We start from the raw sequence: 27,000 nt of genomic DNA, 5'->3' as shown, positions 1-27,000 counted from the left end.
GGGTACCCAGCTGGGGGATGATCTCTGATACCTACTGATGCAGACAGCCAACCCATCTGTCAATGATGCTCCCATCTGTCCCTGTGCCTGCGTGGCCAGCGATGCCACCCTCTCCCCAGAGCGTCCGTGTACAGTTGTACAGGTTGTGCACTGCGCATAGCCTCCATATGTAAAGGGCTGCCAGTGCATGTCTCAGACTGTGCTCATTTGCATATTTATTACGACAGTGTCACAGCAGATGGCGGTCGAGTGCCTTGGGGAAGGGGCATGCCTTTTGTACAAAAGCACCATATGGGCCAGATCGCCCTGGTCCCATCCCCCTGGCGCCCTCAGGTTTATGAACAGCTCATGCCTGAGGACCTGCTCCACTCTCCCCACGTCTGACTCCCAGATGATTGTGCAGGCTCCCTGGCTTTGGTGCATCCCTCCGCCTTCAGCCTCAACCCCAGGAGGCCACGCTACCTCAGCCAGCAGATTCCAGGGCCCACACCATTCCTCGCGGAGCTGCCAGCACTGGCCTGCTGCTGCCTTTCACAGAGCCTCTGTGTGTTCCCACCACAACACTCCCCAGGCCAGCTCCCCTCCATAGGTGTTCACAGGGACCCCCATCATACACTTCTTTCCTGTTCTTGGTCTCTTTTTCCTCCCTCTCTACCTCCCTTCCTTTCCTTTCCTCATTCAGCAAAGATTTACAAGTACCTACTGTGTGCCTGGCCCTACCTAAAAGGCAAATCTGACCATGTCTTTCCTCTGCTCCAAGCCCTCCAAATTTATCCCAGTCCTCTGGGATCCGAAGCCCTTACTTTGCAAGGCTCACCTTCCAGCCCTGCCTGATTCATCCATCTGACAAACATTTACTGAGCACGTAAGGTGTGCAGGCCTGGCGTGGAAATCTAATGATGCTTCGTCAATGATTATTGTTGGCACAATAAGTCATAGAGCAGAGGTTGTGTTGAAAACCAGACCACCCGTGTTGGAACCTCAGCTTTGCCATTCTGTGGTCGTGTGACCCCAGGCAAAATATTTAATGTCTCTGGGCCTCAGGGTCTTTATCTCTAAGCTGGAACAGTAACAATACCCACCGCAGGCTATTGTTCTGAGGGAAGAGTGTTCTAGGAAGAGGGGACGGCATGTGTGAAGGCTAGGTGCTGAGGGACCCTATAACCTTTTCAGGATCTGTAAGCTTCTGGGTTTGACCGGAATGAGGGTGAAAATGGTAAGGTCGGTGATGGGGCTTGGGTGGGGGGTGGGCAGGGGCCAGGGTACACAAGGTGCTGGTGAGGGATTTCACTCCAAAGGCACTAGCATAAAGGGATCTAGAAGTAAAGGGATCTCTCTGGCTGCCGTGTGGACATGGTGACGGGAAAGTGAGCCCAGGAGCCCAGAGGGGAGGCTGGGAAGGGACAGAGGGAAGAGAGGAGGGGGAGATATTAGAGAAGACAGGCTATGGGAAATATGATGGGCTGTGATGGAGGAGGGGCCTAGGAAGAGACTGAGGGCTCTAGCTAGGGGACTGGGGGACAGTGGGACCACCCTGGGATGGTGACCAGGAGGAGAAGCAGGGGTGTGGTTGACACTGAGGTACATGGTAGGTGCAAGGCGCTGAGGATACACCTGGGGGAAGGCATCGAGTCAGGCCCTGGGACTGGAGCTCAGTAGAGAGGGCCGGGGGCAGGAGCAGGCATTAAGGCTGGCGGTACAGAGGGAGATATCAGTTTTCCTTGGCTGCACTGGGTAGGACCTAGCTCCTCTTTGACTCAGACTGGGTGGGGAGAGGGTGGTCCCCAAGCAGAAGCTTCCACCTCCTTCCCTAGCAGGATGTCCTGTGTTTATTGAGGTGGCCTTGGCCAGAGCCAGGACACTAGTGCCAACCCCAAAACTCAACTTCCTATGGCCACTCCCCCTTGGGTGACGGAAAGCAAGAGACAGAGGGACAGAGAAAGAGAAATAGACACAGAGAAACATGGAGAGAAGCAGAGACAAGGAGTAAGAACTGAGATGTAAAGAGACATACAGAGAGCGACACAGAGACACACACTACTCATGACAAAAAAAAAAAAACTCACTGCAAACTAGGGAAAGAAGCATCCTTCACCTGCTGAAGGGCAGCTACACAAAACAGACAGCTGACATCTTACTTAAGGGCAAATGACTGAATGCTTGCCCCTGAGATGGGAACAAGCCAGCACATCTGCCCTCTGAGATGCAGAGAGGCACCTGCCACCCTTGTCTGTCCGACCCTGAGCAGCCAGAGGGAATTATCTTTCTGACTCCATCCTGGCCTATAGTCAGACTCTTTCTACCCTGAACTACTTAAAACTCAGCTTTGACTTTGTCCCTCCTGTAGGCACCCAGGGGTCTCAGGACAAGCTCTCGGCCCTTCCTCTAGGCCCTGATGACCATGGACCTCTCCTCAACTTTCCATCACACTCTTATATTCACCAGTTTCTCAAAGGGGGCATTTGAACACAGACTGTTACCTGAAACTCATTCTCATTTACCCACTACCTGCGGCTTTGCATGAACTCCTGTGGGTTCTTCAGATGCTAACTCACATGTCCCCTCCTCCAAGAAGCCTTCCCTGAGCTCCCTTCCTCGGCCTACACTCCCCCATCAAGGCCCTGACTGACCTCTCTGCCTATGAGTCCCTGTCACGACCCTGGCCATTCTGGGTCTGTTTCCCTGTTGGACCGTGAACTCTGTGAAAGCAGGCGCTGGCTATCTTGGTCATACTGTGTCCCCAGCACTATCCAGCATGGGGCTGGGCACAAGACTGAGTACCCACTGACCACTGATACTGAATAGAGGACTTTCTTCCCCCTGGTGCTTTACCCGTGTTCGTCCCTCCTCTGAAGGACCTTCCCTGCCTTTTCAGTTGAGTCCCTCCTCTCACCTCCTCCAAGAATCTTTTACTGAGCCAGTCCCCAAGGTGAATTTAGGTCCATCAGTGTCCCTAGTGCCCAGTGAAGGGCCTGACACCAAGGGCTTGTGAACGTTTGTTCAATGACTAAATGAACAGATGGATGGTTCAGTGAATCAATGACTATGAGAGAGAGAGAGAGGGACTGGGGTGCAGGTCTCCTCAGGCCCATCGGCAGCCCTGACCACAGTGTCCCTCCCACCCCTCCTGGGAGGAGGGGTCTGACTGAGCTCCGGCCACACCCCAGCACTTGTTGGCTGCCAGGCCTAGAAGGCTTTTCCCAGAGCTCAGCACATTCCTTCTTTCCCCAGCGGCTGAGAGTGGGCAGGGGGCATTTTGGAGGGAAGGAGGGAGGCCCCAAGCATTCTGGGATCCTGCCAACCCGTTCCTGGTCCCTATGCCCTCGAGACTAGGCCCCAAACTTGCAGTGCGGGGAGGGGGACAGGTCCGCAGAGGGGGCACTGAGCTGATGTGAGGGGCAAGGGTGCCGACTGAGGAGAGGGCCTGGTGGCCTTGCCTAGCTGCACAATGGGGCAGAAGCTGCTGACACGCGTTTTGGGGGTAATCCCTGGCCTCGCTGCAGCCCCAGCCCCAGGCCTGTGCTCAGAGAGCTGCGAACATCCGAGGCGACGGCCGGGTGGGTGCGAGGGGCATGTGGGGGTACTTGTGCTCTCTGTGCCGCCCCCCGGGGCCCGGTGAGTCAGGGCAGGCTGGGGGCTGGGGGCCGGGGTGTCAGGGTGAGGCCTGATGGCTTTGGTTTGGGAGTTGGGGATGTCTGGGTTCAAATCCCGTTCTAACCAGTTACCTGCTATGGGCGTCGCTTACCCTCTCGGAGTCTCTTTCTTATGTGAAGGGGACAGAAGAGTGTTGCAGCATCTTTGGGGTCCAGCAGAACTCAAGTTGGCTGGATAATTAAAAACTTTTAATCTTCACAACAACCCCATGAGGTGGGCACTTTTACTACCTCTGTTTTAGCAATGAAGAAACTGAGGCCCAGAGAGATCCTGTGACTTGCCGAAGGTCACACAGCCATTTGAACCCAGCTGACCCGGAGAAGGAGTGGAAGGAGGTTATTTTAGGGGCCCCAGGAACCAGCGGGCCATGCCTGGTCGAGGAGCCAGGAACCAGTACTGGTGGGGTGCTCAGTCTCCGAAGGGCTGTAGTAACCAACATGCGAATCCCAGGAATAGGGCTCTTGGTGGCGGTCTCAGCTCGGGCAAGGGAGTGGCGCTGTCTCGTGGCTCCCCACCCCCTTGCGTAGTGGATGTAGCTGGGAGAGGGGATGTTTGTTTCCCCATCACCCACCCCCTGGTGATGTCATGCCTCTGCAGCCAATGGCGGTGGTCTCCCCTCCTCCCCCTCCCTGTTCCTTTTCCCCCCATTCATTTTCCCCCCAGGCTAGGGCTGGAGCTGACCAGAAGGACCGGGAGCTCTCGAAGGTGTCTGGAGGCCCAGTGGTAAGAGATCAGCCAGCCAGTCCCTCCCTGGCCAGGCTGTGAAGCTGTAAGAATGAGACGCTGGGTCTTGGGAGGTGTGGAAGGGTGCCTGGGGCTCAGGAGGCAGCTTGCTATAGAAGTTGAAGGCACAGACTTTGGAGCCAGAGCCCGGCCTCTGATCCCAACATTCCCTTCTTTCTGGCTGTGTGGCCTTGGGCAAGATATTTCACGCTTCATGCCTCTGCGTTCTTGTCTCTCTGCGTCTCTAAAGTGGGCTGCTGGAGGCCACTTCACAGGGCTGAAGGGAGGGTAGGTCAGTTGCTGCTTGTAAAGAGCTGGGGCAGGATGCCTGGGGTAGGACAAGCGTTGTGGTCCCTGGAATAGGGTGTTGGGGAGGCAGTGCTGATCCTGTTGGTGGGAGGCCGTGCCGGAACTGGATTCTATCTCTCACCTGAAGTTCCCCTTTGGTAGGGTATGTGGCCACTGGTGAGCAAAGGCTGGAGACACTTTGAGATGCACAGCCCACACCCCCACTTGCTGTCAACGACTAGGTTACATTACTTGAGCACTTACTATAGGCTGAGACTGTTATTCTAAGCACCTGCTGGAGTCCAGGGACTAACTGAGGCAGCTGGAGGCCACTGCCGACACACCTCCCCCTCTGCCTCACTAGATGGCCTCGGATCATGTCTAGGGGCCTCGATGGGTCTGACTGAGCCCTCACTCCCATCGCTCAGGGCACCAGATCGCTGGTGAAGCTGAGGCTCTGAGTGGGGAAGATTCCTAAATGAGGCTGGTGCCAGTCACGGAGGAAAGAGGGCGCACGGGGCAGAGGTGGGGGGTTCCTCAGCAGGCTGGCCTAGTTCAGCTGAAGGGCCCAGGGGCCCCCACTCCAGCTACTCTGAAAGGCCTGAGTGGCCTCTTAAATGGGGATCTAGGCTGTGCCTTCCCCAGGGATGTTTTGAGGATTTAATGAGCTACGATGGGGAAGGATCTATGCACATAGTAAGTGCTCAAGAAATGGGGACTCTGAGAATTCTGGGAGCTCAGGAATACCGGGGTTGTACTAAAAAAATGGGCTGTCAGCATCTGGAGGGTCCTGCCTTCCCTTGACTCACCAGAAACCCATTAGATCTTCCTCTAGCACGAGTCAAGGACCCCACCCCCGGGAACCCCCTACCTCTCCTTCCCCTGCCTAGCGGGATGGGCAGAGCTGGGAACAGAGAGCACCCAGGGTGGGGTGGGCTTCCTTCCGAAGCTGCCCCCACCCCACCCCAGAGTCTGGGTACATGGCTCAGGAAGGGCGCAGTTGAGCTAAATATAACCTGGGTTGGCGGCTGTCCCGGGCAGGGATAAGGAAGGAGGGCACTCTCTCTTGTCCCTACCTCGGCCAAGTTTCCTGTGCCAGCCTGTGGGTGTGACCCTCCCTGTGTTGGCCTAGAGCAGGGAGCTTGGGCCAGATCCTCCCCTCCATCTCCACCACTTCCTACAAGGACCAGGCTTCTCCCACCACCAGCTCAGGATGCTATGTTATGTCAGGAACTCAGAGGTCAGCTTCTCAGACCTGGGTTCAAGTCTCAACTCCGTCACTGTGGTATCCTGTCTCTCAACCCTCATTTACTCACAGTGAAATGAAGTATCATGAGGCCACACCTGTAAAGTGCCCGCCTGGCCCAGACTTGGCACCCATGAGGGCCATCCAAAGTACTCTTCTTTGACACCTTCAACCCCAGCCCCACCACCCGCCCAGCCCTGCTCCTGCCTGTTATTTTGCTTCTTGGGCCACCTTTGGAGCTCAGAGCCACCGATGCAAATTACGGTGGAAAGCTGGGGTCAAGGGCACACAAAGGTCCTAGCTGTGACCCCAGACAGGTCACTTTCCCTCTCCGAACCTCAATTTCCATTCCTAAAATGGCCACCAAATCCAGGGTGATTCCAAGGCTTATGGGTGCCAGCACAAGACCTAGTTCAGAGAAAATGTCCCAGATGTAGGAGCCAGCCCTACCTGGTGGGGCTGGGGTCTCAGAGGAGAAGCTGGGAAGGACACGGACCAGGACCCCTGGCAGAGCCAGAGAGGAGCCCTTGATACCTCAGGGGTCTGGGCCAAAACTAGCGGAGTGGGTACAGCTGGAGCATTGAGGGGGGGTCCCTGTGTTCTCTCTCTTGGCCAGTGGTGGGCTATGAAGGGCCATTGTGCGGCTAGGGGTGGGTGGTCAGGGGTGGAATGCAACCAGGCACAGCAGACAGGCCATTGTCTGAGGGAATGTGCTGCGTGAGGCCTGACCTTTCCCTTGGGAGTGGGGGTTGGCGGGTTGGCATGCGAGGCGGGGGCTGGGAGGACAAGGCCAGAGTCAGGGAGTGGGGCAGGGGAGGGATGGGGGGACAATGTCTATCCTCTTTCCCCCAGAAGGGTTGTTGGGGAGGCCGCATGCAAATTCCAGCTCTGCCTGCTTCTTGCTGTGCTGTGTGACCTAGAGCAAGGTTCTCAGCCTCTCTGAGGGGCTAGAGTTTTCCGCAGAGAGGTGGAAAACGAAGGTCTTAGCACAGGACTGGCAAAGAGTGTTCAACCACTCAATACCTGTTAGATATCATTAGAGCTGGAGCTTTCAGACAAGTTCAAGCCCTGGCTTAGCCATTTGTGACCTGAGCAAGTGACTTCCCTCCTCCCAGCCTCAGGTGTTTTTTTTTTGTAATGGGCTCAATAATTGTATTGACCTCACAAGGGTGTTCTGACGTCCACATGCAATGACCCTTGTGGGACCTTCGACACAAGATCAGGACCACAAGGACTTAGTAATAACAGCCAGTGCCCGTGAAGTGACTTCCATGTGCCCCTGGAACTTTATATCTCATGTGACCCTCCGAAGTCATGTGAGGGAGGTGTTCTCATTCTCCCCATTTTATAGATGAGGAAATGGAGGGACAGGGAGGTGAGGTGATTTGCCCATGGGGAGTGCATAGGATGATTAAGATTACCTTATAATGAATTTGACCCCCTTGGTCAGCTGTGGTGGTTGGTGGAGGGGCTCTGCTGTTAGACAGGCTCAGAAGTCAGTTTTGGCTTTACTGCTTGTTGTCCAGCTGTGTCACCTTTTATAAATGTCTTCTGAGCCTCAGTTTCCCCATTTGCACTGTGGGGATAGAGTATTGACAGTACGGCAAGGGCCAGGTACTCAGGAAACAATCAGCGGGACTAGCTCATCGTAATGCTCACGTTATTCTTCTTAGAGCCCCGGACCCAAGAGGCCCAAGGAGCTGGAGGTGACCCTGAGGTGAGCACTGGCTGGTGCCACATGGCCCTCTCTTCCCCTCCCTGGCCTGCCTGGAGCCTCATGCTCTTGTCTCTCTTTGGCAGGTAGCAAGACCCCAGAGGAAGGGCGTGAGCCCCACAGACGACTGTGTGGCACCCCAGGCTGGGCTCCTGTTAGGAGGGGGTGCCTGTGCTCAGGCGGCGGTGAGAGGACAGCTGGGGTGGGGTCTCTTCCCCGCTTCTGATACTACCATGACCTGTCCCTCGAAGCCTGGCCTCTTCCCCTGTATTCTCTGGCCTCAAGCCTCCATCCCTGTTCCTCACAGGCTCAGAGGCAGCTGCTCCATGAGGAACTGAAGCTGGTCCTGCAGCAGAAGGGAGAGAGGAAGCAGGAGCCTGGGGCCCAGGTGCCTCCCAGCAGCGCCATGGAGGTCAGGAGCCGGAGTGCTGAGGTGAGCGCCTGCTCGTCCTCCAAGGGGGACTCATGGAGCCCACGTAGGGGGTACAGACTAAGATAGCAAGGAGACACTTCCTGGCTTCTCTGTGCCTCAGTCTCCCCATCTATGAAATGGAAATAGCAACAAGGCCTATTTTATGGATCACTGTGAGGAAAAAAATTTTAACATGTATAAAGTGCTCAGCATAGTGTCTGGCCCAGATTATAAGATTCAAGGCAGCTAATTCATTGGAGCAGAATGGAGTTCTATTAATAATGGGCTAACTGTCTACAGCCATGCCACCCTGAACGTGCCCGATCTCGTCTGATCTTAGAATCTAAGCAGGGTCAGGCCTGGTTAGTACTTGGATAGGAGACCACCTAGAAATACTAGGTGCTGTAGGCTTTTAAAAATAATAATAATAATAATAATAATAATAATAAGCTAAAGACCTGAGGTTGAGGCCTAGCAGCTTTAGTTGCTGTGTGCCGTTACTTAAATCACTTCCCATCTCTGGAACTTTGTGTTCCCCTCTGTAACTGCGCAAGCTATGGGGAGGAGAAAAAGAGATGCCCCACATAAAATACTTAGCCCAGAGACTAAGGATAATGGTGATGGTCATGCTGCTCCCTGCTGCCCCCACAGTTCTTCTTACCCCTCTCTGCCCAGCCCTCTAGTCCCCGGGCCACTGCTGTGGGCATCTGGCCCAGACCTGCTTTCCTCTCTCTAAGCCCTGGCTTCACTTCCAGTCTGTGCCAGCCTAGATGCCCTGCCCAATAAAGCATCCCCTCAAATGCCTGTTGCTTCAGGTCTCAGCTCACAGACACTCCTCCCAGCATACCCATGATACCCAACTTTACAGTAGAGAAACAATCACAGAGAGGGCAAAGTTCTCTCCCAGAGGCACAGAGCAGATTGTGTTCCTAGACTCTCACTGTGGAAGCCCAGATGTCAATTCCATAGTCTGCAGCTGTAAATGGCAGTAAATACCAGGAATACCAGGTCCTCTGATCCACCACTCATTACCCACGCTCCCCTCCCTCCCCTGCACTGGAATCCCTCTCCCCTGAGCCCACAATAGGGCACAGTCTCACACTCATTCAAGCCTCCTAGGAGGCCAGTCCCACCCCTGCACCTCCATCCCGAACCACTTAAGGATCCAGCCCTTTCTTCGGATTCCCTTCCTCACCCCTTTCCCGCTCCTTCACTTCCATCCCTGTTCTGCTGTTATTAAAGCCCTTCCTCATAGCTCAATCCTCGTCCTGCAACCATGGGTCCCCACCCACTGCCAGAGACACACTCTAGCCACACGCCCTCATATCTTTGACCGCTCCTCTCTGGCTGGTGCGCTCTATCCACGCGGGCTGTCTGACAGAGTTCCGCACCCCGAGCCCCGCCCACCGGGGCCGGTCACGCCCCATTGAGAGCACAGTCCCGCTCTTCTCACAACTCGGGCTCCTTCGGGGTTCCCCACCCGGGCCCTCCCCTACGACCCCGCCCCTCCCCCTCGCGACCCCGCCCCCCCGCCCGCGAGATCTCGGTCCCAGGGGCTACCCGAGTCCAGCAAGCCAGCTTAGCCGTTGACGCCACAGAGTGAGCGGCCCTCGCAGTTGCTTAAAAAGGAAATGTCGGAGCTGGTGGGTCCGCAGGACCTGCCAGTACTTTGCTCAGGGGCACGTGCCCTAAGGACCCGTTTAAGAGACACTTTTAAGCGCGATGGCGGGCTCTGGGCGAGGTCTGGTCCTGGCACTCCATGGCGACTCCTCGCCGCCCTCCGCAGGAGCTGAGGCGGGCGGAGTTGGTGGAGATCATCGTGGAGACGGAGGCGCAGACGGGGGTCAGCGGCATCAACGTAGCTGGCGGCGGGAAGGAAGGGATCTACATCCGCGAGCTGCGCGAGGACTCTCCCGCAGCTAGGAGCCTCAGCCTGCAGGAAGGTGGGCGGGGCCGAGAAATGGGGCGGCCTTTCTATAGGGCGGGGGTAGGAGTCGGCCCCGGAGGCCGAGCCTGGCGGACGACCAAAAGGCGGGGTTAAGGATTTGGGATGCGGCTTCGGGTGCTGGCATTGCGGTTGCTCAGAGCGGGCTCTGGAGATCATTGTCTCAGTCGGACTAACAGATCTGCAGTTTACTAGTTTGTGATCTTTCTGTGCCTTGGTTTTCTCATCTCTAAAATGAGAATAATTCTGGTACTTCACAGGGTTATTATGTGGATTAAATGAGTCAGCATTCGAAAAACACTTAGCACATAGCTAAGTGGTACATAGTAAGCACTATGTAAGTGCTCGTTATTGGTTTTGTCGTTGGGGCGGGAGAAAAGAGGTGGAGCTAATAACTTGGAGGGAGTGGGGAGGGGAGCTTAGTAAGTAAGGGATGTCTTAGGTAACATGCTTGAGGCTGATGTGATTCATTCATGCAACGACTGTTACTGAGTCTTTTCTATTTCCAGATACTATTCTAGATGCTTGGGCCACTGCAGTGAACAAAATAGATAACACTGCACTTGTGGAGCTTACATTCTAGTGGGGAGAAACATATTTAAGCTAAATGTATAAAACATATAGTAAATTAAAAGGCAATGTATGCTATGGGTGCCAGGAGAGAAGCTGCATTTTTAAATAGGGTGAGCCAGGAAGGCAGGAGAGGCCTGCCTGAAGGAGGTAAGGGAAGGAGCTATGTGGCCATCTGGAAGAGCATTCCAGGCAGACACACCAGCCTATGCAAACGCCACAAGGCGGGAGTGTACCTGGCTTGTCGTAGAACAGCCGGGAAGCCAGTGTGGATGCAATAGAGTCAGTGAAGAAAAGAGTAAGAGATGAGACCAGAGAGGTAAGAGGAGAGGACGTTTTTAGAGGATTTTATAAGCCATGTTGAAGGCTGGCTTTTAATGTGGGAGGGTTGTGAGAGGAGGAGAATCAACTACGTTAAACAACCGCATTAGCAGTAGACTGTAAAGGGGCAAGATGGGGAGCAGGGAGACCAACAAAGAGGCTACTATGATTATTTAGGTAAGAGATGGTGATGCTTGGGGCTGAAACTATGTTATTGGAGGTGAAGAGAAGGGTTTGGGTTCTAGATATATCTTAAAGGAGCAGCTTTCAGGACTGGACATGGGGTGTGATGAAAAGAGGGGTAAAGGAGGATGGAGTTGATAGTCCTACAAATGAGAAATACTGGGACTGGGGCTTGTTTGGAGGAAGACCAGGAGCAGAGTTTGGATCTTTAAGTGAGAGCTGTCTTTTGGACGTCAAGGTAGAGACATGGAAGGGCAGTCGATATATAAGTCTAAGATGAGGGAAGAGTGCTGGGCTGAAGAGATACACTTGGAAGTTGTCAGCATACTTATGACCTTTAAACTCCTGAATCTGGATGAGTTTCTCAAGTGGGTGAGTAGAGGATGTAAATGAAGAGAAGAGGTCCAAGGCCCGAGCTCTGGATCAGTGTGTCTTTAAGAGGTCAAGGAGATGGGAGGAACCATCTCAGGAGGCTCAGAAGGAACCTCCAGGGAGGTTTCAGAGTGTGTGGCACCCTGGAAGCCAAGTCAAGCAAGTGTATTGAAGGAGAGAGAGAGAAGTTGGGTCAAAGGCTGAGGGGTCTAAGTAGATAAAGTCTGGGACTTTACCATTGAACTTAGCTACACAGAGGTTACTGCATGGAACCTTGAGACAAGCAGTTCAAGGTTCTGGGATGGAGTGTCAGAAGTGTGATTGGAGAAATAGAAATAAAGGAGCTAGGCCATTCAGTGCATTTTGCCATCAAGGTAAATAAATGGGCCAGTAGCTCCAGATGGAGTGAGGTCAAGACAACTTATGTGAGAAATAATAGTATGTTGTATGCTGATGGGAATAATGTAGAAGAGAGGGACAAATCCATGATGTTGGGGGAGAGGGGAGAATTGCTGGAGGAATTGACCTGAGCTAGGAGTGGGACAGAGGATGGCAATCCCTAGGAACAGGTGGAGAGTGGAGTAAATCGCCACAGAAGCAGGGCTGTGAGTAATGGGGTGAGAGTTTTCTTTTGATTCTGGTCTCTCTAAGTAAAAGAAGCAAAAATCAGTGTCTGAATGTGAGGACGGGGAAGGGGAGGGGAAAGGCTATAAGTGTGGCCTGAATGGGCGTGGATCTGCTAGTGGAGGAGGTGGAGTTAAGGCCATGGGGCGGGGCTTCATTCTTAAGTGTTCTGACCTGGAACAGGGAGTAACTTTGTGTCTCAATACTGAGCTTGGGCATAGACAGGGCCAAAATTTTGGGTGGAGCCTAGCTGTGCTGGCTCCAAGGAAGTGGGCGGAGTAGGCCTGGGCGGAGTGGGAGATGCCCACACACTGCCCACCTCCACCTCGCCTGCAGGGGACCAGCTGCTGAGCGCCCGCGTGTTCTTTGAGAACTTCAAGTACGAGGACGCACTACGCCTGCTGCAATGCGCCGAGCCTTACAAGGTCTCCTTCTGCCTGAAGCGCACTGTGCCCACCGGAGACCTGGCATTGCGGCCCGGGACCGTGTCTGGCTACGAGATCAAGGGCCCACGGGCCAAGGTGGCCAAGCTGGTACGCGTGCTTAGCCCAGCCCCAGCACTGGGCTGCCCGGGTGATCCCGTCTCTGCACCGTGAGCCCCACTCCCTTGCGCTGCGGGCCAGCCTTGCCCTGTCTGTTACTAACCCAAAGCTAATCCCACCCTTTGCCTCCTGTTTCTTGCCCCAAAACTCCTCTCTGGGGAGGGGAACCCACCTACCTCAGACAAGGGCCTTCACCCCCTTTGGAGAGGTGTCTCTACCTTTAGCTCCAAGCTTGTAAGGGTCCTGATCCAGGGGACTCTGAATCGGAATGCCAGGTTCAAGCCTGATTGCCGCTCACTTACTGCTGAGTGACCCTGGACAAGTTCCTTTTCCTTCTCAGGCCTCAGTTTCCCCATCTCTAGAATGAAGGTATTGAGGAAATCCTGGATGAGGACCTTGAAGTCTTGGGTCCCAGTTTCTACACTCCTGTAAGGTTCTAAATGAATGTCTTTGCCTTCAGGGGCAGTAATAGTGAAATGACAGGCAGGGAGTGGGGATAGTGTTTCAGGGACAAGATGTTCAATCCATCACATCCCCAGCCTGGCACAGTACCAGGTGGGGCTCCCCCTGTCCACCCCCAGCCTCCCACTGTCCCACCGCCTCCCGCCTCTCTCCTCTCTCCCCAGAACATCCAGAGTCTGTCCCCTGTGAAGAAGAAGAAGATGGTGGTGCCTGGGGCCCTGGGGGCCCCTACAGACCTGGCCCCCGTTGACGTCGAATTCTCCTTCCCCAAGTTCTCCCGTCTGCGTCGGGGTCTCAAAGTCGAGGCTGTCAAGGGTCCTGCCCCAGCTGCCCCCACCCGCCGGCGCCTCCAGCTGCCTCGGCTGCGAGTCCGAGAAGTAGCCGAAGAGGCCCAGGTAGCCCGGCTGGCTGCCGCTGCCCCTCCCCCCAGAAAGGCCAAAGTGGAGGCCGAGGTGGCAGCAGGAGCCCGTTTTACGGCCCCCCAGCTGGAGCTGGTTGGGCCCCGGCTATCAGGTGCTGAGGTGGGTGTCCCCCAGGTCCCAGCCCCTGCAGCGGAAGCAGCCACTGGCTTTGCCCTCCACCTGCCAACCTTTGGACTGGGAGCCCCGGCAGCACCTGCTGTGGAGCCTGCAGCCGTAGGGATCCAGGTCCCCCAAGTGGAGCTGCCTACCTTGCCCTCACTACCCACTCTGCCCACACTGCCCTGCCTGGAGACCCGGGAAGGGGCTGTGGCAGTAACAGTGCCCACCCTGGATGTGGCAGCGCCTACCGTGGGGGTGGACCTGGCCTTGCCGGGCACGGAGGTGGAGGCTCGAGAAGAAGTACCTGAGGTGGCCCTGAAGATGCCCCGCCTCAGTTTCCCCCGCTTTGGGGCTCGAGCAAAGGAAGTGGCTGAGGCCAAGGTGGCCAAGGGCAGCCCTGAGGCCCGGGTGAAGGGACCCAGACTTCGAATGCCCACCTTTGGGCTTTCTCTCTTGGAGCCCCGGCCTGCTGCCCCTGAAGCTGCTGCTGAGAGCAAGCTGAAGCTGCCCACCATCAAGATGCCCTCCTTCGGCATCGGAGTCTCGGCGCCTGAGGTCAAGGTACCCAAGGCCCCTGAGGTCAAGCTCCCGAAAGTGCCCGAGGCAGCCCTTCCAGACATGCACCTCCGAGAAGTGGGGCTCCCAAAAGTGTCAGAGATAAAACTCCCAAGGGTGCCAGAGATGGCCATGCCCCAGGTGCGGCTCCCAGAGGTGCAGCTCCCCAAAGTCTCCGAGATGAAGCTCCCTGAAATGAAACTTCCGAAGGTGCCCGAGATGAAGCTCCCTGGGACGAAAGTCTCAAAGGTGCCTGAGATGAAAGTCCCGAAGGTGCCCGAGATGGCTGTGCCCGAGGTACACCTGCCACAGGTGCAGCTGCCGAAGGTGACAGAGATGAAGCTCCCGAAGGTGCCTGAGATGGCTGTGTCTGAGGTGCAGCTCCCAGAGGTGCAGCTGCCGAAAGTGTCAGAGATGAAGCTACCGGAAATGAAACTCCCACAGGTGCCTGAGATGGCCGTGCCCGACGTGCACCTGCCAGAGGTGCAGCTGCCGAAGGTGTCAGAGATGAAGCTCCCGAAGATGCCCGAGATGGCCGTGCCTGAGGTACACCTCCCAGAAGTGCAGCTGCCGAAAGTGTCAGAGATGAAGCTCCCAAAGGTGCCCGAGATGGCCGTGCCCGATGTGCACCTGCCGCAGGTGGAGCTGCCGAAGGTGTCAGAGATGAAGCTACCAGAAGTGAAACTCCCGAAGGTGCCTGAGATGGCTGTGCCCGATGTGCATTTGCCACAGGTGCAGCTGCCGAAGGTGTCAGAGATGAAGCTACCAGAAGTGAAACTCCCGAAGGTGCCCGAGATGGCTGTGCCCGATGTGCACCTGCCAGAGGTGCAGCTGCCGAAGGTCTCAGAGATGAAGCTCCCGAAGGTGCCCGAGATGGCCGTGCCTGATGTGCACCTGCCTCAGGTGGAGCTGCCAAAGGTGTCAGAGATGCAGCTGCCAGAAATACAGGTGCCAAAAGTCCCAGATGTGCAGCTTCCGAAGGCACCTGAGGTGAAGCTGCTCAAGGCTCCCGAGGTGCAGTTAAAAGCTGCCAGGGCAGAGAAGGCAGAGGGGGTGGAATTTGGCTTCAAGATGCCCAAGATGACCATGCCCAAGCTAGGGAGGGCAGGGTCCCCGTCACGAGGCAAGCCAGGTGAGGCGGTGGCTGAGGTCTCAGGGAAGCTGATGGCACTTCCCCGTCTGCAGCCAGAGGTGGACAGTGAGGCTCGTGTGGGTGTCCCTTCTTTCACACTGCCCTCAGTGGAACTAGACCTGCCAAGGGCACTCAGCCTGGAGGGGCAGGTCCCAGCGGCCGAAGTGGGCAGGGTGGAGCGAGCAGAAGGCAAGGTGGTACGGGCAGAGGGCAAGGTGGCAGCAGGGGTGGGGGAGGTGGCCTCCCGGTTGCCCTCTGTTGAGATTGTCACTCCGCAGCTGCCCACAGTGGAAGTTGAGGAAGGACGGGTAGAAGTGATGGAGATGAAAGTCAAACCCTCCTCAAAGTTCTCCCTGCCCAAATTTGGACTCTCAGGGCCAAAGGTGGCCAAGGCAGAGGCTGAGGGGGCTGGACGGGCCACCAAGCCGAAAGTGTCCAAATTCACCATCTCACTCCCCAAGGCTCGAGTGGGGACAGAGGATGAAGCCAAAGGGACAGCAGAGGCAGGCCTGCTGCCCGCCCTCGATCTGTCCATCCCACAGCTCAGCCTAGATGCCCATCTGCCCACAGGCAAGATGGAGGCGGTGGGGGCTGACGTCAAGCTCAAGGGGCCCAGGTTCACCCTGCCAAAGTTTGGGGTTAGAGGTCGAGACACCGAAGCGGCAGAACTAGTGACAGGGGTGGCGGAGTTGGAGGGCAAGGGCTGGGGTTGGGACGGGAGGGTGAAGATGCCCAAGCTGAAGATGCCCTCCTTTGGGCTGGCTCGGGGGAAAGAAGTAGAAATCCAGGATGGGCGCGTTAGCCCAGGGGAAAAGCCAGAGTTTCTGGCTGGACAGCTTAAGATTCCTGAGGTGGAGCTGGTCACACTGGGGGCCCAGGAGGAAGTGGGGGCAGAGGGAGGTGTAGCTGTCAGTGGAGCACGGCTGTCAGGCCTGCAGGTGTCCACGACCAGGCAGGTGGGCACTGACGACCAGGAGGGTGCACTGAGGATGCCCCTGGGCATCTCTCTGCCCCAGGTGGAGCTCACCGGCTTTGGAGAGGCCGGTCTGGCTGCCACCTCGGGGCGGCAGGCTGAGAGTGCGGTCCCTTCAGCTGAGGGCACAGCAGGCTACAGGGTCCATGTGCCTCAGGTGACCTTGTCTCTGCCTGGAGCCCAGGTGGCTGGTGGTGAGCTATTGGTGGGTGAGGGCGTCTTCAAGATGCCCGCTGTGACAGTGCCCCAGCTTGAGCTGGACGTGGGGCTGAGCCGAGAGGCGCAGGTAGGTGAGGCAGCCACAGGCGAGAGTGGGCTGAGGCTGAAGATGCCCACACTGGGGGCCGAAGCTGGGGTCAAGGGTGAGGGTCCTAGGGACCAGCCCCCCGGGGCTGAGCGCACCTTCCACCTCTCGCTGCCCGATGTGGAGCTCTCCCCACCTGCTGTGGGCAGCCACGCTGAGTACCAGGTGGTAGAGGGCAGCGGGGACGCTGGACACAAGCTCAAGGTGCGGCTGCCGCGCTTTGGCCTAGTGCGGGCCAAGGAGTGGGCTGAGGAGGGCGACAAGGCCAAGAGCCCAAAACTCAGGCTGCCGCGCGTGGGCTTCAGCCAGAGTGAGACCAGCACTGGGGAAGGCTCCCCCGGCCTGGAGGAGGATGAGGAGGACCAGGAGGGTGGTGGGGAGGGGACCTCTGCGCGCCGAGGCCGCCTCCGAGTCCGCTTGCCCCGCGTGGGGCTGGCGACCTCTTCTAAAGCTACTCGAGACCAGGAGGGGGAGGTGGCCTCCAAGTCCCCTGGCGGGGAGAAGTCGCCCAAGTTCCGCTTCCCCAGGGTGTCCTTAAGCCCCAAGACCCGGAGTGGGAGCAGGGACCGGGAAGAGGGTGGGTTCCGGGTCCGGTTGCCCAGTGTGGGGTTTTCAGAGACGGGGGCTCCAGGCCCTGGCAGGATGGAGGGGGCTCAGGCTGCAGTCATCTGAAGGCCCTGGGCAGAGGGAGGCTCCCCTTTTATCTTCCCATCCTGCCCTCTTGTTTTGTGTGTGAGATAACCAACACTAACCCTCAGGGAGCCAGGGCCGGGAGGTGGGTGACTGACAGGCCAGGGCTGGGAGCCCTCCTGCCTGGCTCATTGGCAGGAGTGCCTATATCTTGCCAAGCCATGTAAATAAATAATCCAGAGGTACCCTTGTGTTTGGTCTCTTCTCTGCATGGGGTGCTGGAGAGAGGGGAGGGTGAGAAAGATGTCCCAGAGGAGGGAAGAGCGGGGACTCAGCCCAGCCTGAGGGAAGTCTGTGTTCTGGGAAACAGGCCACCTGAGATTTGAGGAGCCAGAAAGGCCTTGGGATGGGCCCGTCAGAAAGGGGCCTGGCCTAGCCTTTCAGAAGTCACGGGGGCTCCTGAGCAGAACTCTGGGAAGTTCCCAGCGGAGGACAGCTGGAGGACCCCTCTATTGGGGGCTCCACCTGTCCTGGGGAGCCCACTCAGGCCAGGACAGCTCCAGGGGCCCTAAGGGACCAGAACGATTGCTATCTACCTGCCCTCTGCTGGCCACTAACGCACCAACGAGAACACTGGCATCCTGGCAGCCCCTTTCCTGCCTGGCTGGTTTGATTGCCAGGTCCACCCGTCCCCACCCCCCAGAAGGCCCCTCCTGCTCTCTCTCCGGGCTCATGGGTTCAGAGCCCTGACCCCCAGACACCTGGCTGCCTCTTAGGAGTAGCCCCAGGGTGCTCAGCACCCACTGGGCCTGGGCCTCGGCTCCCAGAAAACCAACCCCACTCCAAGTCTAAGCCCCCAAACCCCCACCAGGACCTCCAGACTCCCCGATATCTCCCTGCCATGCCTCCGACTGGACTAAGACGACATGCCGTCCAGTCCCAAATCTCCCCCCGACGCCCCCACATCCACTGCTCTCGTCACATCTCCGCTCTCCCATCCCAGGTGAAGGGCCGTGCCCCTGAACTGTCACAGACCCCTCAGGTACATCCAGCACTTTCTCCCTTCAAGCTGTCACCAAACATGGCAGGAATTATCTGCCCTCATGGTGCACACTTGACCAGCCCCCCGCCCACCCAGCATTTAAGGTTTTCCTCCCACTATAGCTGACCTGTCAGTGTCCTCAGTGACCACTCTGTGGCCCCACAAAGGGCTCCCTCGTCCTGACTTCTCAGGGCCCCTTTCTCCTTCTTGAACCCTCCTCCCTCCCCCTCTCCCCTATTCTCTCTCTTCATGCCCCTTGGGCTCCTCACGGGCCCTCAGACGGCCTGTCACCCTCCCTGAGGCTTCCACTCCTCTACTCATCTCTGTGTGACAATTCCCAAATTCTCTCCCGGCCCACGAGGGGATCCCGTGTCCTCTGCATGCCTTCCCCGGTCTCTCCTGGGCCCTAGGAGGGCGTGTGGGTGGCGGTTCAGAGCTTGGCTCTAGGGCCAGACTGCTGTGGGTCAAGGCTTGTCTGGCACTCAGCCGGGTGACCTTAGGCATTTTTAAAACTTTCTTATGCCTTCATTTTCACATCTCCAACAAATGGAGATGTGAAGGCAAGGATCAGATAAGGGTTCTAAAGCACTCAATACGTGTTTAAATGTTTCAGCAGTACATTTCCTAATCTGACCTCAGCATCCTCTTCCCCAGAGTGCAACTGTCCCTGTCCCTGTCTCGGGGACCGCCCACCCTTGTCCAGACCTTGTCCTGGACAGCTCCCTCTCTTCCCCACAACTGGTCAGTCCCACAGCCTAGCCTCCTGACCTTTCGAGGGTCTCACCCCCCACTTCCCAACCTCTCTGACTCACTCCCTTCTTCACATGGTAGCTCTCTGACACTCGAAGCTGACCCTTCCTTCCCTCCCTTGCTCAGAGCTCTTCTGTGGCTCCCGCGTGCCCTGAGAACAATGTCCAAACTCCTTAGCCTGGCAGTCAAGACCTTTTATAACCTGGCTGTGCCCCAGCCACGCCTCCCTCACTTCCGCCACAGGCTGGGACAGGTGTTTTCTGAACACACACACACACACACACACACACTCCTAGTACAGAAGGCCCGCCTTGCCTCACCTCTGTTTAGGAATGTCCCATTCTTCTGTCTGGGTCCAACGCCACAGTCCCCTCTCAGTCAACCCTTCACCTACCCAGCCTTTTCAGGGTTCCGCCACTGGGCGGGGGAGGGGGCTTGACCTGCCACCCCACCCCCCATTCCAGCCAGGGGTTCAGGTCTCCAACAACAGAACCAGAGCCACTCAGCAACGCTGGAACCCATTTGGGGGGGCCTGGGGCCCCTCGTCCAAAGCCAGGAGGGCTTCGGGGGAGGGGTGCAGCCCCTGGCAGACCTGCTGTGTGGCCTGGGGGCTGGGGGGGTGCCAGGAAGGCCAGGGTGAACCTCGAAGGGGGAGGCACGAGCGCGGTTCTCTTTCCCCCGCTGGGGGGGCCTCGGAGCCTGCGGCGGAGGGGGACCAGGAGGCTTCGGAGGCAGAGCCTGTGGGGCAGGGGCGGTGGTGGCAGGGTGGTGTCTGGCGGCAGGGGCGCCATGGCCACCATCCAGTCGGAGACTGACTGCTATGACATCATCGAGGTGCTGGGCAAGGGCACCTTCGGGGAGGTGGCCAAAGGCTGGCGGCGAAGCACCGGCGAGATGGTGGCCATCAAGATCCTCAAGAACGATGCGTACCGGAACCGAATCATCAAGAACGAGCTGAAGCTGCTGCGCTGCATGCGGGGCCTGGACCCCGAGGAGGCCCACATCATTCGCTTCCTGGAGTTCTTCCACGACGCCCTCAAGTTCTACCTGGTTTTCGAGCTGCTGGAGCAAAACCTTTTCGAGTTCCAGAAGGAGAACAACTTTGCGCCTCTCCCCGCCCGCCACATCCGCACGGTCACCCTGCAGGTGCTCAGGGCCCTGGCCCGGCTCAAGGAGCTGGCCATCATCCACGCCGACCTCAAGCCCGAGAACATTATGCTGGTGGACCAGACCCGCTGCCCCTTCAGGGTGAAGGTGAGGGGCCACCCAGGGGCTGCGGTAGCCCTTTCTCACACTCTTACAACTGCCCTCAGCCCTGGACGCTCTCCCGATGCCGAGGGCACCCTTGTCCTCCCTCTCAGCCCTGAGGTCTCCCCGTCCCGGTCAACCTACCGGCTCTGGAATCTTCCCTATATTTCCGTCCCAGTTCTGACACCCTTTCTACCCCAGCCCGGAGGTCTCCCTGTCCTTGTTCAAGTCTTAGCTTGGCTTCTCTGGCCCAGCTCTGCCCTACGGGGCTGACATTCTAGTAGAGAGACAGAGTCACCAAGATAAATGAGCAAAATATATGTGAGCGAGGAGAAAATGCGAAGTACGGAGGAGGAGAACGATGCGAGGTGTTAGACGTGGCTGTCGGGGAGGCCTCACTGAGAAGGTGGCGTTCGAGGGAAGTCCTAGAGCAGAGAGGGAGCCACGCAGACATCTGGGCAGAGCGCCTGGGTCGTGAGCGTGTGTATCTGAGGAGCGCCGAGGAGGCCAGCGTGGCTAAGGCAGAGTGACTGAGGCGCAGAGGGAGGAAACGGGGTCAGGGAGGTGAAGGCGCCGGGTCACACAGCGCCCCGCAGGCCGCAGTGAGGACTATGGTCTTACTCTATGTAAGATGGAGCCGCGGGGAGACCCTGAGCAGAGGACGTGATCTGACTTAGGTGTGCACGTGTCCCCTCTGGCTGTGAGGGGGACAGACTGTGAGGTGGCGGGAACAGGGAGATTGTGAGTAGACCTGTCTGAGAGGGGAGCCGTGGGTGGGGGGATCTAGAGTAGAGTTAGTGGGAGGGGGATGTGGGTGGGTCTGAGCAGGTTTTGGAACCGGAGACAACAGGATTTGCTGACAGATTTTAACAAGTATAAGAGAAGACCTGAGGGGGGATGAAAGCCTGTTGGCCTGAGCAGCTGGAAGGATGGCAGTGCCGTTCCTTGCCACAGTGAGTTTGTTCATCAACAGACACTTACTGAATGCCTGCTGGGTGCACAGGGGTACCCCTCTGCGCTGTCGCAAGTCCCCGAGCTGCCCCGGCCACCCGCCCCTGATACTTCTGTCTGCTTCTGGTTTGTTACTGTCTGATGATGGGTCTGAACTAGGAGGGCTGTGAGGGCAGGGCCAGGGTGGTTTTGGTCACTGCCATGTCCTTGGTATCTTCCAGCACTGTGCCACTGTGGAGTCAGTGCTAAGTGTCAGACATAGAGCAATATAGAGACAGGAAGAGGCAGAGCATTCTGCTCTGAGAGATAAAAGGACAGAGACCCAGGGCAGGAGAGGCTCCCACAAACACAGCCGGAGACAGGACAGATCCACGACACCTGGCCAGCGGTGGCATCCCTACAGCATTTGTAGAATGAACAAGCGAACAAATGAATGAATGCATTAGCGAATGAATGAATGAATGAATCCTACAAATACTGACTGAGTGCCCAGGGTCAGATTCAGGCCTCAGAAGTCTTTATTCAGAGTCCAGATTAATGACTATTTTGTCCTGCCTCTGCAAATAGAAGTTGAGGGATGGGGGAATGAAAAGCAGAGAAACTCAGAGAGGGAAACTGAGGCAAGGACCAAGACAGAGTCTCAGAGATTCAGGGCAAAAATGTCAGGAAGCTCCTTCCAGAGGCATCAGGAGAGACAAGGACTTGCAGCCACTTAGCGTTAGTTCAAGTGCCTTTCCCAAGGGCCCTGTGTGGGTGTTAACAGTGCTTGATGATGACGAGGACCTAGGCTTCAGGGAGGTGTCTTTCTAGTGGGTGACATGGAGACAGAGATGGAGATTGACACTGAGATGAGAGACACAGACAAGTGATAAAGAGGCAAAGAAAGGACAAGAGGGAGACACAAACAAGAGACAGAAAGACAATGATGGATAAAAAGCCTATCCATCCATCCATCCATCCATCCACCCACCCATCCTTTACCGAGACCCTACTCTGTGCAAGCATTGTTGTAGGCATCTTGGGACTCAGCAGTGAACAGATACATTCTGCCCTCGTGGGACTGATATTCCAGTTGGTTAGAGAAACAATGAACTTGGTAAAAAGGCAAAATATACAGTTTGTGAAATGGCGTTAAGAGCTATGGAGAAAAGCAGAGGACCAGGAAGGGGATGGGAAGAGTAGGGGGTGGTGTTTTTGATAGGGTGGGCAGGGGAGGCCTCACTAAGAAGGTGAGATGAGTAAAGATCGGAGGCGAGAGTGGGAGGTGTGTGGACATCTGGGGGAAGAGCATTCTAGGCAGAGGAAAGAGCCAGGGCAAAGGCTCTGAGTTGGGCCTGTGTCTGGCTTGTTCAGGAAATAGTGAGAGGCCTGTGTGGATGGAGCAAGGTGAGTGAGGGGGAATGTGGGAGGAGCTGAGGGCAGAGAGGGGACAGGGGCAGATTGTAGGAGCCTGGGGGGAGGGCTCAGTGGGGACTTTGGCTTTTATCATAGGATGTGGTAAAGCCACAGGAAGATTCTGAGTAGGGGAGCTACGTGACCCGACTCAGGTATTCACAGGATCCCTCAGGGCGCATGTGAGGAACAGACAGAGGGACAGAGAGGAGGAGCAGGGAGAGCAGTCTAAGCAGGAGATGACACAGGAGATGACAAAGGACCAGGGCGGGAGCTGTGGCTGAAATGCACAGTGGACAGATTCTCCATTCGTTCAGATGGTGGAGCCAACAGGATTTGCTGATGTACAAGGTGTGGGGTGAGAGAAGGAGAGGGGTCCTAACCCTCACGGGCATATGTTCTATTGGAGAGAAAGACAGACAGATACACAGACATGTAAACCAGAGACAAAGGCTGGAGGAGACAGGTTGGGCCATAAACGAGAGATAAAGACTCACAGACACAGCGACAGACCGTCAGATGGCAGATGCAGACAGACACAGAGGAGAGATGCCCAGGGAGGCCTCGATTGGCTGTACCTGACCCTTGCCTTGCCCACTGGCCTCCCTTCCCCCAAACAGGTGATCGACTTCGGCTCGGCCAGCATTTTTAGTGAGGTGCGCTACGTGAAGGAGCCGTACATCCAGTCGCGTTTCTATCGGGCACCCGAGATTCTGCTGGGGCTGCCCTTCTGTGAGAAGGTAGATGTGTGGTCACTGGGCTGTGTCATGGCCGAGCTGCACCTGGGCTGGCCACTTTACCCCGGCAACAACGAGTACGACCAGGTGCGCTATATCTGTGAGACCCAGGGCCTGCCCAAGCCCCACCTGCTCCACGCTGCCCGCAAGGCCCACCACTTCTTCAAGCGCAACCCTCATCCGGATGCCACCAACCCCTGGCAGCTCAAGTCCTCCGCTGACTACCTGGCCGAGACCAAGGTAGGGGGGCAGGCGGGGCGAGGCTAGTCGGTGTGGGGGTTGCCGCACCAAGAAAAAATCCAAGGAGGAGTGGAAGCTGGGGGACAGCTGCGGGGATTGTCACAGAAAGAGAGATCTGGGTAAGACCAAAGATGGGATGGGAAATTTGAGGGTCACCAGGGTGCTGCTGTAGCAAGACAGATAGGGTGAGACTGCAGGGAGGACTGGAGGATCTGGGTCACACCACAAGGGTGACAGAAAGGGTGGAGCAGGCCCTCTGCCAGCTCCGGATCTGGGGTCCTGCTGGCGTGTGCAGCGTGAGGAATCTGAGTGAGGCCTCAGGGAGGCTGGAGGTCTGGGGCAGCCTGTCTGCTCCCTCTGTGGCTGCAGTTGTCACGCATGTGCAGCAAGAGTCTGAGTGAGACAGCAGGGGCCTGGGAGTTTGGGCCAGCCTTGGGAGCTGTCACAGCAAGAGGGGTGTGGAGAAGACCAAAGGTGAGACGGGACTGAAAGCAAAACGGCGGCTTCTCCGATAGCACCTTGCCTGAGGGGTGTCAAACTAATGTGACAAGAAGGTTCAATCCTGGGAGGACTGTGGGGCTGGGATCGGGTGTGGGAGCTCTAGGGGCCAGAGAGGTCAGGGTTTGATTCTGAGGAGGACTGGAAGTTCAGGGCACGCCCTCTACTAGTGGCTGGTGGGGGTTGAGTCCACAGCTCTGGGAAGGACTGGAGATCTGGGGTGAGGTGCAGAACTTGGTGAGTAAGAGCTCAGGGTTAGATGATGAGAGGACCACAGAACACAATCAGGCGTCCTTCCTGCAACAGGAGGAGGGTTCTGGGGCCCGGTGTTAGGGAGGCAGGTGTGGCTCTCCCAGCAGCAAGAGGGGTCCGAATCAGATCACAGGCAGAATAGGAAGTTGGGGTTCAGGCGTGTGGACTTGGTAGCGTTCTGGGCCAGATCCGAGGGCCGCCTGGAAGCTGGGGGCGGGGCGTGTCACGTGTGGGCCCCCTGCAGGAGGCCGGAGGCCTGCACTCCAGCCAACCCCGCCACGTCCCCGCCAGGTGCGCCCCCTGGAGCGCCGCAAGTACATGCTCAAGTCGCTGGACCAAATCGAGACGGTGAATGGTGGCGGAGCTGCCGGTCGGCTGACTTTCCCGGACCGAGAGGCGCTAGCGGAGCACGCGGACCTCAAGAGCATGGTGGAGCTGATCAAGCGCATGCTGACCTGGGAGTCGCATGAGCGCATCAGCCCCAGCGCCGCCCTGCGTCACCCCTTCGTGTCCATGCAGCAGCTGCGCAGCGCCCACGAGACCACCCGCTACTACCAGCTGTCGCTGCGCGGCTGCCGCCTCTCCCTGCAGGTGGACGGCAAGTCCGCCACGCCCGGGGTGGCGGCCGCCGAAGACGGGCCCCCCTACTACTGTCTGGCGGAGGAGGAGGAGGCCGCGGGCATGGGCGGTGTGGCTGGCGGCGGGCCCTTCTTTCGGGAGGAGAAGGCACCGGGCATGCAGCGGGCCATCGACCAGCTGGACGACTTGAGTCTGCAGGAGGCGGGCCGTGGGCTGTGGGGCGAGGCCCCCGACGTGCTGGCCCCACTCAAGGTGGCCACGGCCGGCCGCCGGGTGCCCGACTCGGGCCCCGAGCCCATCCTGGCCTTCTACAGCAGCCGCCTGTCTGGCCGCCACAAGGCCCGCAAGCCGCCCACAGGTTCCAAGTCTGATTCCAACTTCAGCAACCTCATCCGCCTGAGCCAGGCCTCCCCGGAGGACGACGGGCCCTGCCGGGGCAGCGGCTGGGCAGAGGGAGAGCACCGCGGGGCCTCTGCTGAGCCGCCCACCATCCCACAGCGGGATGGGGATGGGCCGGATATCAAGGACATGACCATGGATGCTGAGGTAAGCCAGGGGGGCGGGCAGGGTGCAGGTGGTTCTGGGCTAGGGGCCTCCCCCAGAGTTCCAGGGTGGGGGTGCAGTGAGCCAGGCCTTGGCCTCCATGCACCTGCATTTCCTGCAGCCGGCTCAGGGTCTAACACACATCAGCGCCCCCCTCAGGATGTGACGAGGCTCCACACACACCAGCCCATGTTTGGATATAACCAGGGTGTGTCGAGGCTCTGCACATACAGATCTACTGTGAGGCTGCGTGAAAACTCAGACGAGGGCAAGCCATCTGTAGGAAGTGATAAAGGCCCAGCACTGAGAACGAGGCCTCAGCATGTTCTCGCCCATCCTCAGGAAGATGTGACAAAGCCTCAGCAGACACTAACACACCCTTGGGACACGTTATAGTCTCACCACACACTATTGAAGTCCCCAGGGTGTGACGAGGGTTGCAAAGGCATAGAATCACCCTCAGGAAGGGACAAGTGTTCAGGTGGGAAAGGAGGGCATCCAAGGGGGGGCAGCAGGATGGTGGCTTCTAGGCTGATGCCCTCTTTCCCTCCGCAGAGGCCAGACTCTGAGCTCTTCGACCCCAGCAGCTGTGCTGGGGAATGGCTGAGTGAGGACTGGACCCTGGAGGGCATCAGGGGCCCACGGGCTCAGGGCCTCCCGCCACGCCACGTCCACCCGCACAGTCAGCCCCGGGCCACCAGCTTTCTGCAGCATGTTGGTGGGCACCACTGACGGTGACCACACCCCTGCCAGTCACCAGGGGCTGTGCTAGCTGGGCTGGCAACCTCTCAGAGCCACTCCCTGAATCCAAAAATTATTCTTACAGAAAGATAGTTATCCTTCTCCCCGCCTACGGCGTATACCTGCACACACTCCCTGAACACAAGAGGGCCTTGGCCTCTGGCCCGTGGCCCTCTCGGCCAGAGGGACGCAGGAAGGAAGGGGGTTGTACCCCGCTGGCCCTGAGCATGTCCTCGGCCCTGTTGCCTCTGCCTATTCCAATAAAAACCTGTTCACAGCCTTGCCTCACACCTGTCCTCCCTGCCTGAGGCGAGCCTGGCCCGGGCTGTGGTGGGGTTCAGGCTGGTGCCCAGGCCCTGCTCTCTGATGCTGTACCATCAGCCGCTGGCTCAAGCTGGTGGTTGAGCTGCCATGGCATTGGGAGGGACAGGCTATTTGGCATACTGCCCCACCCCCTAAATATGCTGAGTGCCTGGCATGTGAGAACCCACCCTCAGAGCATTGTGTTCAGTAGGTGCTAACCCAAGTTTGCCAGATGCCAAGGTCTCTCTGTTGCCATGTTACAGACTTGCCACGCGCTTATCCGTGCTTGGTGTAGATTCACTTGGTGGGTATAAATTTATGCTTGGTGTTCAGACATGCAAGTCCACCCTTGGGATACAGCAATGGTTCGCCGCATGCTCATCTGGCTGGGAACACGGCGAGCGTGCGGCACACACCACCCCATGCTGGCTACATATGCGAGGCTCAGCACACGCCAGCCACACAGTCACACACCACATGCTCGGCACATGCCAGCTCACGTGCATTGCCCACCAAGGGCTCAGCACACGCCAGCCTGAGCCACTCACATGTC

The 27,000-nt window shown here is 57.5% G+C and overlaps 2 protein-coding genes and 1 pseudogene across 6 annotated transcripts; all 3 read left to right on the top strand.

Moving 5' to 3' along the window:
- Positions 1-3,763: 3,763 nt before the first annotated feature.
- PRX (periaxin) lies at positions 3,764-17,774 on the top strand. 5 transcript variants are annotated; one of them, XM_016166885.2, is made up of 7 exons: positions 3,764-4,377; positions 7,585-7,628; positions 7,712-7,810; positions 7,933-8,058; positions 9,824-9,980; positions 12,389-12,585; positions 13,221-17,774. In XM_016166885.2, the coding sequence occupies exons 4-7, from the start codon at positions 8,032-8,034 to the stop codon at positions 17,211-17,213; spliced, it is 4,374 nt and encodes a 1,457-aa protein (XP_016022371.2). In that variant the 5' UTR covers positions 3,764-4,377; positions 7,585-7,628; positions 7,712-7,810; positions 7,933-8,031; the 3' UTR covers positions 17,214-17,774. The 5 variants fall into 5 exon arrangements, with proteins under 5 accessions (XP_016022371.2, XP_036087553.1, XP_016022369.2 ...); XM_036231660.1 differs by lacking the exon at positions 7,712-7,810; XM_016166881.2 differs by lacking the exon at positions 3,764-4,377 and having other exon boundaries at positions 6,748-7,628.
- Positions 8,330-8,448, top strand: LOC118611726 (annotated as a pseudogene).
- Positions 17,775-19,463: 1,689 nt separating the features above from the next.
- On the top strand, positions 19,464-26,406 carry HIPK4 (homeodomain interacting protein kinase 4). The gene is made up of 4 exons (XM_016166819.2): positions 19,464-20,217; positions 23,175-23,531; positions 24,573-25,406; positions 25,959-26,406. Exons 1-4 carry the CDS (start codon positions 19,753-19,755, stop codon positions 26,133-26,135), a joined length of 1,833 nt encoding a protein of 610 aa, XP_016022305.2. The 5' UTR covers positions 19,464-19,752; the 3' UTR covers positions 26,136-26,406.
- Positions 26,407-27,000: the final 594 nt, after the last annotated feature.

The sequence above is a fragment of the Rousettus aegyptiacus genome, unplaced genomic scaffold (assembly GCF_014176215.1).
Source record: "Rousettus aegyptiacus isolate mRouAeg1 unplaced genomic scaffold, mRouAeg1.p scaffold_m13_p_14, whole genome shotgun sequence".
In the NCBI taxonomy this organism is placed as follows: Eukaryota; Metazoa; Chordata; class Mammalia; order Chiroptera; family Pteropodidae; genus Rousettus; species Rousettus aegyptiacus.
The sequence above is the reverse complement of the archived record's forward strand: the minus strand, read 5'-3'. Positions and strand labels throughout refer to the sequence as shown.

What these genes read in the sequence shown, in the direction of transcription:
- HIPK4 (XM_016166819.2), top strand. Translation starts at nt 19,753, where the DNA reads ATGGCCACCATCCAGTCGGAGACTGACTGCTATGACATCATCGAGGTG. An exon ending in GCTGCCCCTTCAGGGTGAAG is followed by an intron (nt 20,218 to 23,174) that starts GTGAGGGGCCAC and finishes TCCCCCAAACAG; the next exon opens with GTGATCGACTTCGGCTCGGC. An exon ending in ACATGACCATGGATGCTGAG is followed by an intron (nt 25,407 to 25,958) that starts GTAAGCCAGGGG and finishes TTCCCTCCGCAG; the next exon opens with AGGCCAGACTCTGAGCTCTT.
- PRX (XM_016166881.2), top strand. Translation starts at nt 7,563, where the DNA reads ATGCTCACGTTATTCTTCTTAGAGCCCCGGACCCAAGAGGCCCAAGGA. An exon ending in TCAGGAGCCGGAGTGCTGAG is followed by an intron (nt 8,059 to 9,823) that starts GTGAGCGCCTGC and finishes CGCCCTCCGCAG; the next exon opens with GAGCTGAGGCGGGCGGAGTT. An exon ending in GGGCCAAGGTGGCCAAGCTG is followed by an intron (nt 12,586 to 13,220) that starts GTACGCGTGCTT and finishes CTCTCTCCCCAG; the next exon opens with AACATCCAGAGTCTGTCCCC.